This window comes from Podarcis vaucheri (assembly GCF_965113315.1).
Source record: "Podarcis vaucheri genome assembly, chromosome: 7".
Lineage (NCBI taxonomy): Eukaryota > Metazoa > Chordata > Lepidosauria > Squamata > Lacertidae > Podarcis > Podarcis vaucheri.
Window position 1 is genome coordinate 20058785 of NC_138765.1, and position 18512 is coordinate 20077296.

The 18512-nt window shown below is 44.1% G+C and overlaps 2 protein-coding genes across 4 annotated transcripts in view; one reads left to right on the forward strand and one right to left on the reverse strand.

The window, feature by feature from the left end:
* LOC309537649 (uncharacterized protein) overlaps positions 1-18512 on the forward strand; it is a gene marked incomplete at both ends in the record, with an annotated part of 243324 nt that overhangs the window by 203184 nt on the left and 21628 nt on the right. The window lies entirely within an intron of this gene.
* LOC309538247 (uncharacterized protein) lies at positions 4059-15228 on the reverse strand. Of its 3 annotated transcripts, XM_082233592.1 has the most exons (12): positions 15072-15228; positions 13291-13347; positions 12530-12553; positions 11453-11509; positions 10838-10861; positions 10129-10185; positions 9315-9338; positions 8602-8658; positions 7389-7412; positions 6422-6478; positions 5120-5146; positions 4059-4211 (listed from the first exon to the last, which is right to left on the reverse strand). In XM_082233592.1, exons 1-12 carry the CDS (start codon positions 15144-15146, stop codon positions 4206-4208), a joined length of 489 nt encoding a protein of 162 aa, XP_082089718.1. In that variant the 5' UTR covers positions 15147-15228; the 3' UTR covers positions 4059-4205. The 3 variants fall into 3 exon arrangements, with proteins under 3 accessions (XP_082089718.1, XP_082089719.1, XP_082089720.1); XM_082233593.1 differs by lacking the exon at positions 9315-9338; XM_082233594.1 differs by lacking the exons at positions 8602-8658; positions 9315-9338.

Below are 18512 nucleotides of genomic sequence, written 5' to 3' on the forward strand. Positions count from 1 at the left end.
GTGATACTATATCTCCAAATAACTAGTGCTGGGGGAGCAACGGTAGAGGAGAGCCCTTCGATAGCTCAGTTGGTTAGAGGATGGTGCTGATAACATCAAGGTTACAGGTTTGATCCTTGAATGTGAAGCCTGCATATTCCTGCACTGCAGGGGGTCGGACTAAATGATCCTCAGGATACCTTCCAACTTGATAATTCTATTAAATGGATCTAGATCTCCAGTACTTATATTCTTGAAGCTGTTGCCACTAACTGAGTTGCCACCAAAGCTCTGCGGCTCCCCACTTCTTTGAATGGGAAGGGAAATCTTGTTTACAGAGCGACTGGTAAACTGACAGACTTTTTGAAATATGTGTTGATTTGCTAAAGAGGAGTAGGCAAGCGTTCAGGTGAATAATCCTGCAAGGGTCCCAAACAGGGAACTTTGAATATGAAAGCTGCAGTGCCTAGTCAAAATGTTACACCCAGTATCCTGATCTGTCCTATGCAGATTCAGGCAGAGGGGAAACCTAATTGATTTCACTGGGTGAAAGCACACAGTATTCTGCACAGAACTGCGCTATCAGAGGGTTTCCTGTTTCCTGTGCACTAGGCGGTAGACACCTCTCCCAACACCGTGGGAGACTGAAAGACAGAGATAATCAGATAAGGATGGGGGAATTTCATTATCTGCATTCCTCTTCAATTGGAAAAGGAACCAGGCTCTGATCTGCAGTTTGCCTGGTGGTCTGGCACTCACTTCCCCGTGGAATGCAAGGGCAGGCAAAGGCACTGGGTGCACGCAACACTCTGGCTGTTGCGACCCCCACCCCAATCCCATTCCTGGAAGCACAGGTTTTCCTGTTAATTGGATTTTAATTGGAGTAAACTAAAGGCCCGTGCCAGAGACAATGAGTTAAGAAACTGGGAAAACAACCCAGCTACAAGGATGTGAAAGGTTTGGATTGAGAGCAGATTTCATACGGTTGAAAAGATGATGGGGGGAGGGGAGCCCACAGTTTGTTTACTTAAGGTTTTTCTCTGCATTTATGATACAGATCTGCACAAGTGAGGATGGAAGAAATCGTAATATAATATGGAATTTAACAAAATTGGAACTCTGTGTGAGAGAGAGAGGAACTGAGAGGGAAGGGGGGGGAGAAATGCTATGCTTTGAAAATATAGAGCAAAATCCTCCCTAACCTCTATTATCCACAAAGGAATGTGTTTGAGATAAGAATAAATGGCCATAAATCAGCAGCAGGGAGGAAAGGAGTCTACCAGCTGTGAGAATAGAAAATTTTGGATTAACAATCCAAAAAAACCAACTCAGGGCAATCTCCCCCCATTTTTGTAAGTTTGAGTCCCCCAAAACAGGGGTTGTCTTAGTGAGTGTTATACACAGAAAAATACGGCAAATCGTACAATTTGACATTGAATAATTGGCATTAATAATTGTATCAATTGGATGGAATTGTTATTGTTATAATGAGGCTGTTATTGGATTGGAAAATATCTCTCTCTCTCTCTCTCTCTCTCTCTCTCTATATATATATATATATATATATATATATATATATATATAAACAACAACAATTGAGCTGTCAGAGCTGTTCAGGTTCTAAGCACTAGAGGGCATGAAAATGCTTCCCCATAACTCTGAGCTGCAATCAGTGCTACATGGATGAGGATAATGGTGCTCTTCAAAGAGATACATTCAGCACTGCTAAAATTCTATAATGCAATGCTGGGAAGCACATGAGTACTGACCCATGCTCAGTCAGGAAGAGCAGGAAGAGCGTCTTGTCAGGTGGATGGCTGGATAAAGCGACCAAACTCTCTGGTTCCTACTCTGTATCACTGGGATCTGGGGTGAATAACTGGGCAGAATTTGGACTGAAAAACCTTGACGAGTCAGACGTACTTTCTCTCCCCCCCCTTTTTAAAGTAATATTTTTATTGCTATTACAGGTTACAAATCCTTAAAGAACAGTGAAACAAACAAAAACCACCACCCTGCCTCCCCCCAGAGATGAAATGATAGATTACAGTGAGGCCAGCAACCCTTAGAACAGCACAGTCAGAAATTTAGTCCATCGAGCTCAATCACCTGCCTATCCTGATTAGCAATGTCTCTCAAGAATTTCAGAGACAGTTCTCTCTCAAGGCAGTGTACAGGGTTCTGGCCTCTTTTTGCCTCACAACCATCCTAAGAGATGGGCTAAGTGATAGTGGGAAAGAGAGAGAGAGAGAAGCAGAGAGAGAGAGAGAGAGAGAGAGAGAGAGAGAGAGAGAGAGAGAGAGAGAATGGCCTACTCATCTAGTCAGCTTCATGGGTGAATGGTAATGATGGCTCCAAGATGCTTGGAGTGCCATCTTCTGAGTGGGCCATTCAATCGCCCTCCCTCTCTGTGCCCAATCTACACAACTTCCCAGGGAAGACATTCCAGGCAAATGGGAGTTGGTGCTCCATCTCCTTATGCAGGATGCTGCTCGCATGCTCAGAGAGGACAGGCAGCAAAATGAAGGTTGAGGGACACCAAGTCCAGGAGGCTCCAATAGTCAACCCTGTTCAGGGGCATGGATCTTGTCTGGTGCCTGATGATGCCTGCTCTTGACATTGTTTGTACTGAGCAAGTCCATGAATTCACATTTCCCTGGTTTCAGGCTGCAAGCCTCACTGTGTCTACTCACAATCAGGGATTAGCTGGCCCCTAATATAATGCATTCTTTTACATTGCCCTCCTCAGATGTATAGATTTGTATGCATGCTTTTATTTGCATTTGAGCATGCATTATATGGCTGGAAAGGAGATGTGGGTGGTGCTGTGGTCTAAACAACTGAGCTTGCTGATTGGAAGGTCAGCGGTTTGAATCTGCGCAACGGGTGAGCTCCCATTGCTCTTTCCCAGCTTCTGCCAACCTAGCAGTTCCAAAGCATACCAGCACAAGTAGATAAATAGGCACCAACAGGAATGTAAATAGCATTTCAGTGCACTCTGGCACTCATCACAGTGTTCTATTGCGCCAGAAGTGGTTTAGTCATGATGGCCACATGACCTGGAAAGCTGCCTGTGGACAAACGCCAGCTCCCTTTGCCTGAAGCGAGATGAGCGCTGCAACCCCATAGTCACCTTTGACTAGACTTAACCATCCAGGGGTCCTTTAACTATATGGCTGGAGAACGGCAGTACAAAATTCAGGAAAGTGAAGATTTCAAAGGAGGGGGACGCTTCTGTTTGGTTATTGTTTCATAAAGTGCAAAGTTAAATACGAAATGAATCAAATTTCTCTCCCATCCCTATTCAGAAGTCCCACTGAATTCAATGGGCCTTACACCCCAGTAAATGGGGTTAGGGTTGTCACCTTAATGCGACTTTCAAACCACTCCACCTCTCAGATTTCCTTATTTGTTCAAGTCTCTCTTATTTGCTGAAGGTGGGTGGCAAGCTGGTTTGCGTAAGACCAAACTGAGCATTTGTGAGGAACTTGATGTGGAGATTAAGGTCTGTGGAAGGTAGAGGTGGAAAAAAGCTTGGGGGAGGGTGTCAGCAAATTCACCTGTAAGGCTGGATTTGTTTGGACATTGATAAAGATGTATTATGGTCTGATTAACTGGGAAGGTGCGGAAGGAAAATGGGGAAAGGTTAAGACCAGAGTTGTTGCCACATTCCTCTCCTCCTCCAGTCATTCAGTTATATTTACATCGAAGGAGAATGTCAGAAATATTTTTTTTCACTCTTAGAGAGGCATGCAAGGCTGACCCTAGCATTAGGCAGAGTGAGGTCACCACCTCAGGCAGTTGGATGTAGATTTCATAAAAGGGCAGCAAATTGTTAGCTCTCCATGGGAGTCTCAATGGAATACATTAGTATTAAATTAAGCAGTTAACAATTTGCTGCCCTTTCATTAAACCTACGTCCAACTGCCTGGATTGCAGGATTTTTCTGTCTCAAGGGCCAAAATAATTTGGCCACTCCAATTCACCTGACTCCACCCTGAGATATGCTTTTGGATTAATCCAGTCTTCGTGCAATGCATTGGGTTTGTTGCTATGGAATAACTGAACACTCAAACAGATTTATTGATCAACAAGTGACGCCAAGGTTCTTTATTTGCAATAAAAGGTTTTGGTTGTTCAGCAGCAAGGAAAGATCCCACAAGAGAGATTCATTTACGAAACAAAAAGGGGCAGAAGGCACTGTGTTGCAGTGGTTTCCTGAGTGTCTAATACTGCAAAAGAAGAAAAGGAACACCCATTAGAATTCAAATGCCAAGAGAGACCCAATAGGACAGCTCTCCCCAATATGTCTGTCTCTCTAAATCTCCTCATCTCACATTGCACTTGGTGCTACAGCACATGACAGATGTCTGTCACAGGTACAAAAAGGTGTTTCTTGCAGTAAAAACACTATATTATGAAATCAAGGTACTAATCTGTGGCCCATACATTTTCCTGAATATTTGAAGAAGGTATGTGTCTTTCTAGCTAGATATTAGACTTTTACCCCACTCTCAAGGTGGGCTCAAAGTGCTTAGACAGACTTAGATATGTGGCTGCCTTTCCTCCAATTTCCCCCACAACAAGCTTTCCAAGGAACAGCCATTGCTCAATAGTAGGCCATCTGCTTTGCATGAAGATCCATGTTCAAACCCTTGAATCTCCATATATGACTGGGAGAAACCCCCTTTTCTGAAACCCTAGGCAGCCACTGCCAGTCAATGTAGACAATAGGGAGGGAGGTGGGCCAGTGTATCTGACTTGGTATAAGACAGCATCCTCTGTTTGTTCCCTTATTAGGCTGAAAATAACAGACTAGATGGGAGCTTGGCTTGACAAGCATCCCTTACATCCCTATTTCACTGTTAACTCCCCAGTCACCACTGGGGGGGAAATGCTAGGATAGATGCACCTAGCCTATTTCTCGACCTATTTCACCAAGGCAACTCTTACATTCTTATAATACATTAGTTCTGCCCCCATCCCATAACACTCTGCTGGGATGGCATGATGCATCCATTTCTCTTGTTTATGCAAAGGCAACCCTGTATGCTTCCAGTGATGCTGTGGCAACAAAATGACTGAGCCATGCCATCAAACCCTATTCCTAATGGAGAGATTCAGCAGTACTAATACTCACCCAAACAATGGGGTCATCATTATTATTCTGCAAGGCAAAACATTGATAGATTATTCAGCTACTAATCCAAATTTGTGGTTTTTCAAGACTCTTAGGCGAAATGTGTTCAGGTTTGCATTTGGAGTTAGGCAAGGGGGGAAAATGACTTTGAGGGTTCTTTTCCATATACCATCCATAAAAAAAGATCTAGACCTGGGAGGAGAAACCTCTGGTCCTCCAGATGTTGGTGGACTGCAAATCCCATCATCCCTGGATACTGGCCATGCTGGCTGGGCCTGATGGGGGTTGGATTTTAACAATACCAAGAGGGCCACAGGTTCCTCACCTCTGACCTAGTTCCTCTCACTCACAAGATTTTTTGGAATATGGCATAAAGTGAAGTCATTAAGTGTTACCTTTTATGCCCAGCATGGAGAATAAAGTACAAAGAGTAGAAATGGAGTACTTGGGAAATGCTTGGGTAGAAAGGTAATACTTAGAAAGTACTCAGGGTAAAAAGATAGTTAGGCATCCACATGATTCATGAGATCTTGCATTGGTGGTTATGCTACGTGGCTGGGCTGTGGGACTCTGGGGACTGCCTGTCAAAATTGCTGCTTCTTCTTTTTGTAAAAGAACAAACAGGCTTCACATTTGAACAGATAGTGATCTGATGTAACTGAGAGCATTTGAAAGGGAAGAAGAGCGCTGCCAGGCTCAACAATGCAGTGCTATGTTTTTAATTGTTATTGAAACCTTAATTCATGTGTGGCAGAAGAATTCTGGGAGAGAATCCATGGGTGCATGGATCCATGTAACTAGACAGTGGGATCTTCTGTTTGTTCCATCCCTACAGAACGGCTGCTTCACAACCATTCAGTCTCATTGCTCTCTTGGAAATGCCCAGACTTGCTGTCAACATTTTCTTGGGGGGGGGGGGCTGTCTAGCTGGCAATGTCAGAGATCATCCAAGAGATACTATGAAATATTTTGTTGCAGGCTGAGGTATGTGTGTTTGATTATAGAGAAGGCAAATGACTCTATAAAGTATTCCCCAAGGGTATTTCAAATGCTAGGGCAGGATTGAGGCCCTTATGTTTTTGGATTCCAACTCCCATCAGTACCAGTCAACATGGATAATGATCAGGGATTATGAGAGCTGTCGTCCAGCAACATCGGGAAGGCAAGAGGGGGCCACCCCTGTGTAAGATGATCCCAAAGCTTGGCTGTCTTAAGTAGCCAGTTGCCAGCCCAAGAGGAGAACTGGTGTGACAAGCGAATGTACAAGCAAGATGGTCAAGTTGGCCTATCTCTGGTACTTACTCCATTGTTGTTGAAGCTGTTGTCACCAGCATTGTTGTTATCAAAACTTCCACTGTTCTGTAAACAGAATGCAAGGGGATATATTAGTGATCTGCAGTTCTCTCGTGGCAAGGAGCTTTACGGGGTCAGTTTCCTTTGGGAGAGCATTATACCCTTATGGCATTTGGTAATACCTACAAATACACAAGTTCAGCAAGGAGGTGCAGGAGGTGCCTGAACCTGTCACCAATACTGGAACCAGGCTCCCCACAGTGGATGACTGTGACTGGGAACTGCCCTCTGTTTCAATTTGCTGCAAAGTGCTGGCATAGCTTTGCTTTGGAGCACTGTGCGGGGAATTTTAAATGGGCAGCCAGGGTGTCCTCCACTGTAGGAGGAGGCCACCTTGCCAGTGACACCTCAACCTAGAACCTGCCTACAAGAATGAACACAGGCCAAAAAGGGGGGAGAGTGCCAGGGCAGTGTTTAAAGCAGGGGGAGTTCCTTCAGAGGCAAAAAGGCACATCCTTGTAGCTTCCTAGACAGATGCACAGCTCAAGTTTTCCAGCTGCATTCCTCTTTGCTAAAATCTTTCTCTCCAGAGTACATGCCCCACCAGACAAGTGGAGGAAGTAGCAGTCCCCAGCCATCAATGCTAATTTAAGCAAACATCTTCTTTTGATTCAGTTTAAATCAATTTGGGTGTACCCAGTACCTTCACACTATTGACTCAAGCTATACAGCCCCCCCCTCAAAAAAAAATTCTATAAGTATAAGATAAAGGTTGCTTTAACTCAGGGTTGGGGAACCTGTGACCCTTTAGATCCTGGGTGACTCCACCTCCCAACATCCCTGGGCCATCACAGCCAGTGGTCAGGAATGAAGGGAGTTACTGTCCAACAGTTATCGGGATGCCCACTGGTTCTCCAGCTCTGTTTTAGAGCAATACTAGACTAGACGGATCATGTATACTCTTGCTGATACTTACTCCTCCATATGCCCAAAACTGGTTCTGCAACAGAAAACAGAAAAAAAAAACAGAAATTGAGAACACCCCTCAGATACCCAGTCTATAATTAGCACTAGATTAAAAGCAATAGCTCTATCACTGAGAATCTATGACATGATCTATCCATTATACATAGGAAGCTGCCAGGTAAACAGAACAGGCAGTTAGTGACGGTGCTATCTGGCAGCCCTTCCTCCAGCCTGGAGAACTGTGGTTGTCCTATTATCTAGGGTCTGTGGCTGATGCTGTTGAATGACAGATCGGCTTTGAATCAGACCTCCCTCATCCACAATCTGATTGTAGATGAAGAAGACCTGGTCTGCATCACTGAGACATGGGTGGGTAAGTAGATGGAGTTGGTCTCACCCAGCTGTGCCCACCTAGGTACTTGGCGCAGCATCAGGGCAGACTGGAGGGTCGGGTAGGGGGAGTTGCTGTAGTCTATAGAGATTCCATCTCTAATTTTGCTTTAAAATGCATCTTGTGTTTCCATTTTGTTGTTGTTTTTTGTATTTTTATGTTGTGAATCATCCTATCATCTCTGTATGAAGGATGTTATACAAATCTAATAAATTATTATTATTGTATCAGCTCAGTCCTTTGGTCCCAAGCTCAATATTGTCTACACTGGGGCAGGGTACATTTTTCAACTGAAGAGACACATTCCTTTCTGGGCAACCTTCCAGGGGACAAAGTGGGCAGAGCGATAAGTGTGAAATCTACCTTACTACTGCAAAGTAGTTTCTTCATATTCACACAATCTCCTCTACCTACCACCCAGACAATGGATGCTGTGCCCTAATTGGATGTGGTTCTCCAAGCAGCAGAAGCATAAACAGCATATTCCAAGCTCTTCCTGGAGATGCCAGCAATTGTCCCTGGCACTTGCTGCATGCAAGGCAGTGCACTAAGCATAAAGCCATGGTCCCTCCCTGAGTTGGGACAATGTGCTGCAACACTGTAGAAGGACTAGCATTAATGGAGATCTAAGCTTGGGTAGAAATGCATCCTTTTATTAAGCCAATGCATTTTTTATTTTTAATCAATGTATTTTTTTAAAAAAATAATCTGCATGTTACCAAAGAGAATGAAGCATAATTAGTGAGAATGTTTGCTGCCATTTCTAAAAAAGAGGCCAATATTTGAGGAAAAGGGAATATGGATCATCACAGAGGAATTCTAGGGGACTTACTCCATTGTTGTTGAAGCTGTCAGATCCTACGCTGTTGCCATCAAAGCTGCCTGCATTCTGCAAGGGAACAGAATGAGCATAATGTTAGGTGGAGGACTGAAAACAGCAGCCCCTTTTTAAAACAGCATTAACTGGATCAGAGTCAGGAATAGAGCTCTTGGAAGGATTTGGATGTGAACCCAAAGGTAAAAAAGCTCCCCACCCACCCACCCACCTTCTCTCTCTCTCTCTCTCTCTCTCTCTCTCTCTCTCTCTCTGTGTGTGTGTGTGTGTGTGTGTGTGTGCTAGCAAGGGAAGCAGATAAGAAGCTGAGGGCATCTACGTTCTCTGAAACTGTTTTTTATCAGAATCCACACCAACCTAACAAGTGGAATGGGTAGTAGCCACTGAACAGCAATGCTAACTTAAACAAATATCTTCTTTGGCTTCAGTTTCAATCACTTTGGGTGCACCCAGCACTGAACACTATTGAGTCAATACAGGATCTTTTCGTGTTCTAACCACCAGCTGATCTATAGGATTAGGGTTGCTTTAACTTAGGGGTGGGGAACCTGTGGCCTTCCAGATGCTGAAGGACTCCAGCTCCCATGATCCCTGGGTCCGGAATGATGGGAGCCACTGTCGAATGAAATCTGGATGCCCACAGGTTTTCTATCTTGGTTTTAGGGCAATGCTAGGCTAGATGGATCGTACACATGCATGCTGATACTTACTCCTCCATTCCCCCCAAACTGGTTCTGCAACAGAAAACAAGGGAGAAAAGTCATAAATTAAGAGCATCCCCAGATACCTAATTTATAACAAGCAGAGAAGGCATTTCACTGGACTAAAAGTTATAGCTCTCTTACTGCAATGCTATTATGCAATCTACCCATTTTACTTAGGAATTCTATGGTTCTATGGAAGCAGCCCTGTCCTGTGTCAAGTCAGATTAGGGCACCGCACCCAGCTCCGTATTGTCTGCACCAGGGCAGGGAACCTTCTTCAAACCAACAGCTACATTCCTTTCTGGGCAACCTTCCAGGTAACAAAAGCCAGTGGTGGACACAGCCAGGAACAAAGGTGGACAGAGAAATGACTGTGCATTTTACCTTATTACTATAATATATTTTCTTCATATTCATACAACCTTGTATATCCATCCTCCAAGCAGTGCATATTGTGCCCTAATTGGTTGTGGTTCTCCAAGGTTTCATACAGGGCACGTTCCAAGGCCTGCCTGGAGATGCCAGCAATTGTCCTGGCACCTTCTGTATGCAAGGCAGATGCACTAACCATAAACCCATGGTCCCTCCCTGAGTTGGGGCAACACTGTAGAAGGACTGGTATGAATGGAGATCTAAGCTTGGGTGGAAATGCATCCTTTTATTACACCAATGTATCCTTTTATTTTATTTTTTTAATAATAGGATACCAAAGAGAAGGAAGCACAATCAGTGGGAATGTTTGCTACCATTGATTTAAAAAAAAGACCATTATTTGAGGAAAGGGGAATATGGATCATCACAAAAGACAGAGGGGACTTACTCCGTTGTTGTTGAAGCTGCCAGATCCTGCGTTGTTGCCATCAAAGCTGCCTCCATTCTGCAAGAGAACAAAATGAGCATAATGTTAGGTGGAGGACTGGAAAGAGGAGCCCCTTCTTAAAACAGCAATAACTGGATCAGATCGGGATGGAAATCTGGACAGGATTTGGATGTGGACCCAAAGGTAGAAAAGTCCCCCTCTCTTCTCTCTCTCTCTCTCTCTCTCTCTTTCTGTGTGTGTGTCAAGCAGTTAGCAAGGGAAGCAGATAAGAAGCTGAGAGCAAGGACCCATGGATACCTGAAAACCTCAGGTTTTCTATCTATGTTCTGTTAAACTGTTTCTCATCAGAGTCCACACCCACCTAACAAGTGGAATGCGTAGTAGTCACTGAACAGCAATGCTAACTTAAGCAAATATCTTATTTGGCTTCAGTTTCAATCACTTTGGGTGCACCCAGCGCTGAACACTTTTGAGTCAATACAGGGTCTTTTCGTGTTCTAACCACCAGCTGATCTGTAGGATTAGGGTTTCTTTAACTTAGGGGTGGGCAACCTGTGGCCTTCCAGATGCTGAAGGACTCCAGCTCCCATGATCCCTGGGTCCAGAATGATGGGAGCCACCGTCCAATGATATCTGGATGCCCACAGGTTTTCCATCTCTGTTTTAGGGCAAGGCTGAATGGATCATGCATATGCTTGCTGATACTTACTCCTCCATACACCCAAAACTCGTTCTGCAACAGAAAACAGGGGAGAAAATTAATAAATTAAGAGCATCCCCAGATACCCTATTTACAACAGGTTACATTCCTTTCAGGGCAACTTTCCAGGGGACAAGGCCAGGGGTGGACACAGCCAGAAACAAAAGTGGGCAGAGCAATAAATATGCATTTTACTTTATTATTGTGTTAATCTATTCACATTCACCAGCCCTTTATCTTCCATCCAGGCAGTGTATATTGGGCCCTAATTGGTTGTGGCTCTCCAAGGTTTCATACAGAGCACATTCCAAGCCCTCCCTGAATATCTGAGTGATTGTCCCTGGGATCTTCTGCACGCAAAGTGGATGCACTAAACATTAAGCCAAGGTCCCTTCCTGAGTTGGGCCAACATGCTACAAAGGAAGAGCATGAATGGAGATCTAAGCTTGGGTGGAAATGCATCTTTTTATTAAGCCAATGCATCTTTTAAAAATAATCATCTGCAAGTTACCAAAGGAAGCACAATCAGTGGCGATGTTTGCTACCTTTTTTTTTTTTTTAAGACCATTATTTGGCTGAGGAAATACGGATCAGCAGAAAACACATAGGAATTCTATGGCTTACTCCATTGTTGTTGAAGCTGCCAGATCCTGCGTTGTTGCCATCAAAGCTGTGTGCATTCTGCAAGAAGAGAGCATCCTGTTAGGTGGAGGGCTGGAAAGAGAAACCCTTTCCTAAAGCAGCAATGACTGGATCCTGGCCTGGGATGGAAATCTGGGCAGCAAGTGTATTCAGAAGCGTAACCCTTTCATGGCTATTAGCTCCAGATAGTCTTTTCCGCCATCAATTTGTTTAATCCCCTTTTAAAGCTAACCTCTGTGAAGTTTGGTTTCTCTTGCTTTCTTAAATTCAGTTCTCCATTCTCCCAGATTAATCTGCATTTTAAAAACCAACAGAAGCTCTCATGAGAATCTATTGGCATTTTGGTGTGTTTTCTCTGAATCTTTGCACACAGTTTTGCCTTACAGATATTTCTGCAAAAAAAAAAAAATGTTCTGTAGCAGAATGATTTGCATATGCTACTTTAACTAAAATATGCATGTATATGCACAGCTGACATTGGCATGTAGTTTTTTGCACTGCAAAATTTGGAGAAATGTAAGAAAGAAAATTTGAAGAATTTTGGAGGATGGCTGTGTTTTGGACTAAATAGTGTTTAGGAAAGTATGGATTAGGTAGGTTTGCCTTTAAATGAGAATGGAATAATATTTCTCTCCTATCCTATCACCTCAACTCTCCATATGGACCCCAATACAGCACAGTGGGTACTCGCCAACCACTGCCCAAATTTTGATGTATTTTTGATTTCTAGAGGGCTTGAGTAATCCAAAGGAACAGTCAACATTTCTCTGTTCAATTGCTACTTGAACTGTCATTGGGATTTTGAATATTTTTTTTAGAATTCAATGAGCAGGTGCTGCTGATAACATTTGAGTGCAGGATGGGGGCATATGCTGGTAGACCTCCAACTCTAGATGCTGGTAGACCCCAACTCCCATCTGCCCTAGTTCAGCATAGCCAGTGGTCAAGGCTGATGGGAATTGTAGTCCAACAATACCTGGAGCCCCACCGGTTCTCCAGCTTTGTTTTAGGGAAATGCTACATGAGATGGATCATGTATATACCCTTGCTGATACTTACTCCTCCTAATCCCTCATAATCGTTCTGAAACATAAAAGAAAAAGAAAAACCAGAAATTAACAACATTTATAATTGAAAGAGTGCACATTTCACCAGATTACAAGTTCTATCCATTCTACATAGATAGACAGCTGCCTTACACTGAGTCCCAACATTGGTCTATCTAGCTCAATACAGTCTACACTGGGGCTGGAATACATTTTCAGCTTGAGGGCCACATTTCATTCTGGACAACCTTCCAGGGGCCAAGTGCAAGTTGTGGGCGGGGCCAGAGACAAAAGTGAGAATAGAAATAAATATGTGGAGTTTTTGTTTTGTTTTGTTTACTTTGCTACACGAGCTTAGTTTCTTGACATGCACACATCCTTCCTGATTTTGTGCACTGACTGGTTGCATCTCTCAAGGGCTTGAGGCTGGAGAGCTTCCAAGTTCTACCTGGAGATGCCAGGGATTGACTTTGGGACCTTCTGCATGCAAAGCACCAAGCAGTGAGCTGAAGCCCCTCCCTGAGTTGGAACAACATGCTAGAGCACAATGGAAGGACTAGTATGAATGGAGATCTAAGCTTGAGTGGAAATGCATCCTTATATTAAGCAAATGCATCCTTTATCTTTTTTTAAAAAATATATAGCAATTTGCAGGGTACCTAACAGAAGGAAACATTTCAGTGGAAATGTTTGCTAGCATTTCTTTAAAAGATTTTTATACATATAGTGGAAAGGGGAATACTGATAAACACAGAGGAATTCTGGGGTACTTACTCCATTGTTGTTGAAGCTGCCAGATCCTACATTGTTGCCATCAAAGCTGCCTCCATTCTGTAAGGGGACAGAATGAGTTATTCTGTTAGGTGGAGGATTGTTGCATCTCCCTAAAGCAGCATTGACTGCATTGGGGTCTTGGATGAAGGTTTGGGCAAGATTTGCACGTGGACCCAAAGGAAGAGAAGTGTTTGTGGTTGTAGTGGTGCGGGGGAAGCAAACACCAAGCAAGGGAAACAAAGAAGAAGTGAGGGCTCACAGAAGGCTAGGGTGATCTTGGTGGAGCTTTGCAGTTAGTGGTCTGCCAGGCATGTGGAATTTCAACAAGTAAAGTTTGCTCTGATGATTTTTACTCTCAAGTCAAGGAAAGCTCCAGATGCCAAATTTGCACTCCATAAGGGATATGAGGCCTCAGCAAAGCAAAGTAGCAAACTAGACACATTAAGAACAAGCCAATTCATGGTCACTTGCTCAAGAGGAAGATAAATAGTATCATGACCTCCAGTTGTAATATGCTGGCCAGCGACCTCATCCCTGCCTCCTTTTATACATGGGGTGAGATGCTGCAGAAGTGACCTATTGAAGTGCTTTGCCCTCTTGGGGACTGTTTCATTAAATTTCTTCCAAGAAAGGGAAAATTCTCCACCAGTTTCTCAAAAGTGAGGCAGCAGTGCCAATAACAAAAGTCCCTTCCTTCCTTCCTTCCTTCCTTCCTTCCTTCCTTCCTTCCTTCCTTCCTTCCTTCCTTCCACATGTGTCGCTAACAGCAGCTGCCTTTGCATCTTCCAAAGTATCCCTGACCAGGCAGCCAATGGAAGCAGGGGGAGAATGGTGTGTGCCACTCAAAAAAATGACATTTGGGTGAACTCTGCAAAAAGGCATTCCAAATGCAGTGAGGAAATGAAAAATCTTAGAAGTGCTTTCAGAAAAATGCATTGTGATCTATTGATTTATCTTTAAGTGGGAAATGAGGTTTGTGAGTCTTTGTTGTTGTTTAGTCGTCTTAGTCTTGTTCGACTCTCCGTGACCCCATGAACCAGAGCATGCCCTGGAAACTCTCGTTTTCTTCTCAGAGCTTCTCCTTTTTTATGTCTATGGAGTTTTCTTGGCAAAATACTGGAGTAGATTGCCAGTTCCTTCTCCAGATGGATCACATTTAGTCTAAACTCTCGGCTATGACCTGTCTGTCTTGGGTGGCCCTGCACGGCATAGCTCATAGCTTCTCTGAGTTATTCAAGCCCCTTCGCCATGACAAGGCAGTGATCCATGAAGGGGTTGTGTGTCTTAGGAGGCCATAAACACCTCACAGTATCTTGAGGAGGAAACCTACAAGACAAATTTTGAGAGGGGTCGGGGGGGGGCACACAAAACTCCATCACAGTGGAGAGCCCAGGAGCAGCCAGCAATTAACTTTGTGCTTCCAGGGCTATGTAGAAGAGTTTCAGGTTCTTCTTTTTAGAATATGATAAATATTAAGATTAGGTAGAGCATTGCACTGTAACCCTTGGAAGAAGAAGAGTGAATTCACAAGTACAGAAATAGCAAACTGGGATGGTCATTCGTGGAATGTACTACTTCAGTAACTGCATTTTAGAGTTGCCTGATATTTTTTATTGGCTCCTGTGCCCCAAAGCACAACATTAGCAAATGCCGACACTGTGAAACACAGCCCTGATTTCTACAGATTCATCAGGAAGTTTGAGCAATCTATGCATACACACTGACCCCCCCCTCCCTGGACACCACCTGGGCTCTCAGGATTTTGCCTTGTTCATTCTTACCGCAGGTGCAGCCTGGGTGCTGCGCAGAGACAGCAGGCAGAGGCCGAGGAAAGCAGCTGCGACCTGGAGCTTCATTTTGGGTTTCTCGTGCTTTGTTCTCCCTCTCAGCTGGGCTTGGGAATAATGGTGTATTGTGGGGCTCTATTTATGCTGGGGCCCTATCATGGGCAGTGCCACACTTGTGGGCCAAGCCCAGTGACTCATGCCTGCAGCTCCCTCTCCCAAGGGTGGGGAACCTCGGGCTCAGCAATATTTATTTTATTCATTTAGAATAAAATATTTACACTGGTTAGCTTTTTAAAAAATAAAAAATCTGAGCCATTTATGACAGTTATACATAAATCCACACAAGAAAAAAACAACAAAATGTTAACATGAGAAATCCACAAACTGTTATGGAAAGAGGAATTATTAACCGCCTGCATAAATATGATGGAATAGAAAACAGGCATTTAAAGGTTGAAACGGAAGGCACCTGCTGAATATTCAGGATGTTCTGCAATAGGGGCCAATGACTCAGTTTCCCGTTTCTGTCAAACGAGCTTCACCAAGTCTGGGAATCATGAACGACCCTCCTGCAGATGGTCTCAGTGATGGAGCTGGGGTGTAAGGGTTAAGGTGATCCCTGAGGTACCCTGGACCTAAGTTGTTCAGGGCTTTGCAAGTTAATGCAAGGACCTTGAACCTGGCTCGGTAGTAGATGGGAAGCCAGCGCAGATGTTTTATCAATGGTCTCACATGTTCCCAGCCAGATACCCCCATCAGCAATCTGGCCACTGCATTCTACACCAGCAGAACCAAGTCCAAGGGCAGCCCCACAAAGAACCTGCTGCAGTAATCAAGCCTCAAGATGACCAATGCATAAACTACAGTGGTCAGACTACCTTTGTACAGAATCGACTGTAGCTGGTGAACCAGACAAAGCTGGCAAAAGGCAAAAGGTCAGAGAGGATGCTCTAGTGACAAAGATGTATCTGGGAGTACCCCCAATCTCTGCACTTGCTCCTTCAGGGGGGATGTAATCCCAGCTAGAACAGGTGATTTGTCAATTTCCCAAACATGCGAAGAACTGGGCTTAAGACTGGAAATATGAGGAACTGATAGAAACTAAAACTGATTGTCCACCATTAGTTAGAGGCACTTGCCACAGGGCTAAGCTCTCTCTGACGCACACCAAGGCACAAATATAAAGCAAGTGGCTGGTTGAACAAGGTACAGTGGTACCTCGGGTTAAGTACTTAATTCGTTCCGGTGGTCCGTTCTTAACCTGAAACACCACTTTAGCTAATGGGGCCTCCTGCGGCTGCTGCCGCACTGCCACCGCCTGATTTCTGTTCTCATCCTGAAACAAAGTTCTTAACCTGAGGTACTATTTCTGGGTTAGCAGAGTCTGTAACCTGAAGCATTTGTAACCTGAAATGTCTGTAACCCGAGGTACCACTGTATGTTCATTTGGCCGTGATTCTTGTTTGTTGAAGGTGGATGGGATTCCTGTTTGCACACTGAGGGCAAGACCCACTCTGACTGCTAGGAGCTTGATTTGAACACTGAGGCCTGAGCGGGGGGCAGGGGGGCGGGAACGGGACGACTCACTGATAACGTGGGATATTCTGCTGGGCTTTTGAAACAATATAGTCCACAAGATTACAAATGAAAATCTGCTGCGTTGCAATGATCAGCACAGATTGCCACGTACTCTCTTTCACACCTGGACCGACTATTTTCTGTACATGCACATGGGCAAATGATTGGGAGTGCTCCAATGTCTTCTTTTTGGAGTGATTTGAGTTGTGTTTTTCTCGAAGCTCTGTTGTACATAACAGAACTTGCTCACTCTCCTCTTGCAACTGAAGCACCTTGTGCTGAAATCAGGGATGGACAAAAAAAAAATTGACAATGTCAGTTTCATAGAATCATAGAAATGTAGCGTTGGAAGGGACCTCAAGGGTAATCTAGTCCAACCCTCCTGCAGTTCCGTTCCTCCTTTTCCCAATCTTAAATTCAAGTTCATTTTTGAAAAAGTCCTCATGAGAACCCACTAGCAACTTAGGGTTGCTCTTGCCCCGTGCCTAAAAAAACATGGTTCTGATCAGTTGTCCACTTGATTCACACTTTCTAGACACAAATCCAAGCAGTTCTCCCCCTTGCCCCACTCCTTTCCCAGGGGAAATCTGCTCCTTAGCTCTAAATTGGAGGAAACGGCCATCTGGGTAAAAAGCTGAATTGCCATTTGCTCTGACTGAGCACCAAAAAGCAGTTTTCCCTGGGGGAAGGCAGAGGGAAAAGAGAAAGCATGGATAAGCCCTTACTGAGCACTTCTCCCATTATGCACAACTTTGCAAAGCAATTTCCCTAAAATACTGCATTTTTTGCATGTTATCTCGACCAATATATGCATTTGTACACACACTTTACCAAAATATACACTTTTACTGTCCACATCACTTTGCTGGAGAACTGCACTGCAAAATTTGGAGAAGTGTGCAGTTCAAAGGATTGCCGTGTTTTGGTTCTCATACTCACCTTTAAATCCAAATTGAATCAAATTTCTCCCCTATCCCTAATTTCACCTGCGTGAGAAGCTATGTGTGTTGAAATCCACCCCCCACCAACACAGGACGTTGGAGTTCTGCTGTCCTTTGCACCTGGCTTCCCTAGTTGTCCCTATACTGCATATTTCCGTAGAGCTTGAGAGCTTGAGACAGTGATCTCTCTGGCGATTATATCTCAGACCACATCTAGGCCATCAGAGTGGTTGTGGCTTAGGCTGGGGCCTGGGTCTAGCAAAGCGGCTTGCTTCGCTAACCAGAAAAAGTTCTGGGTTGCGCCAGCGGACTGGCAGCCACACAGCAAACAGAGCTGCATGACAATCAATAATAGATGCTGAGGCTGTTGCATCTGTGTCACGGCCCTAGCCAATGGAAACACACACGCTCTCTCACACACCCGGTGTGTCCTAGATAGCATCTCATAGAGCAAAATGGGTTAATAGGGCATTCTTCTGAAGACTGAATGCTGGCGACAATCAGCCATGCACATGATGTGCAACCTGCAACTTTCCAGAGATGTTGCAATTCTGAATTGCAGGAGCTCATCCTGAAAGCCCCTATAACCACACCCAAAAATGCAGGTACTTGTATTGACCCATTATATATAGGCAAACAGACAGAGATATAAGAATTGTGTGTGAATGTGTGATTGCACACACAAAACACAGCATATAGTATAATACCCAGTTGTTTAGAATTGGCATAACTGCAATCCCTTGCATAGTTTCCTGGAAGGAAGCTCCATTGAACTCAGTGGTGCTTTCTTCTAACTCCATCAGTGCAACATTGAGCTTTAACCAAAGATCTTCAGTCCGCTAGAAGGCAATCTGTGCCTTTTAATCAGAAATGCAAGCAACTTTGCAAAGAAGCATTGCTATTTAAGTTACTAGCA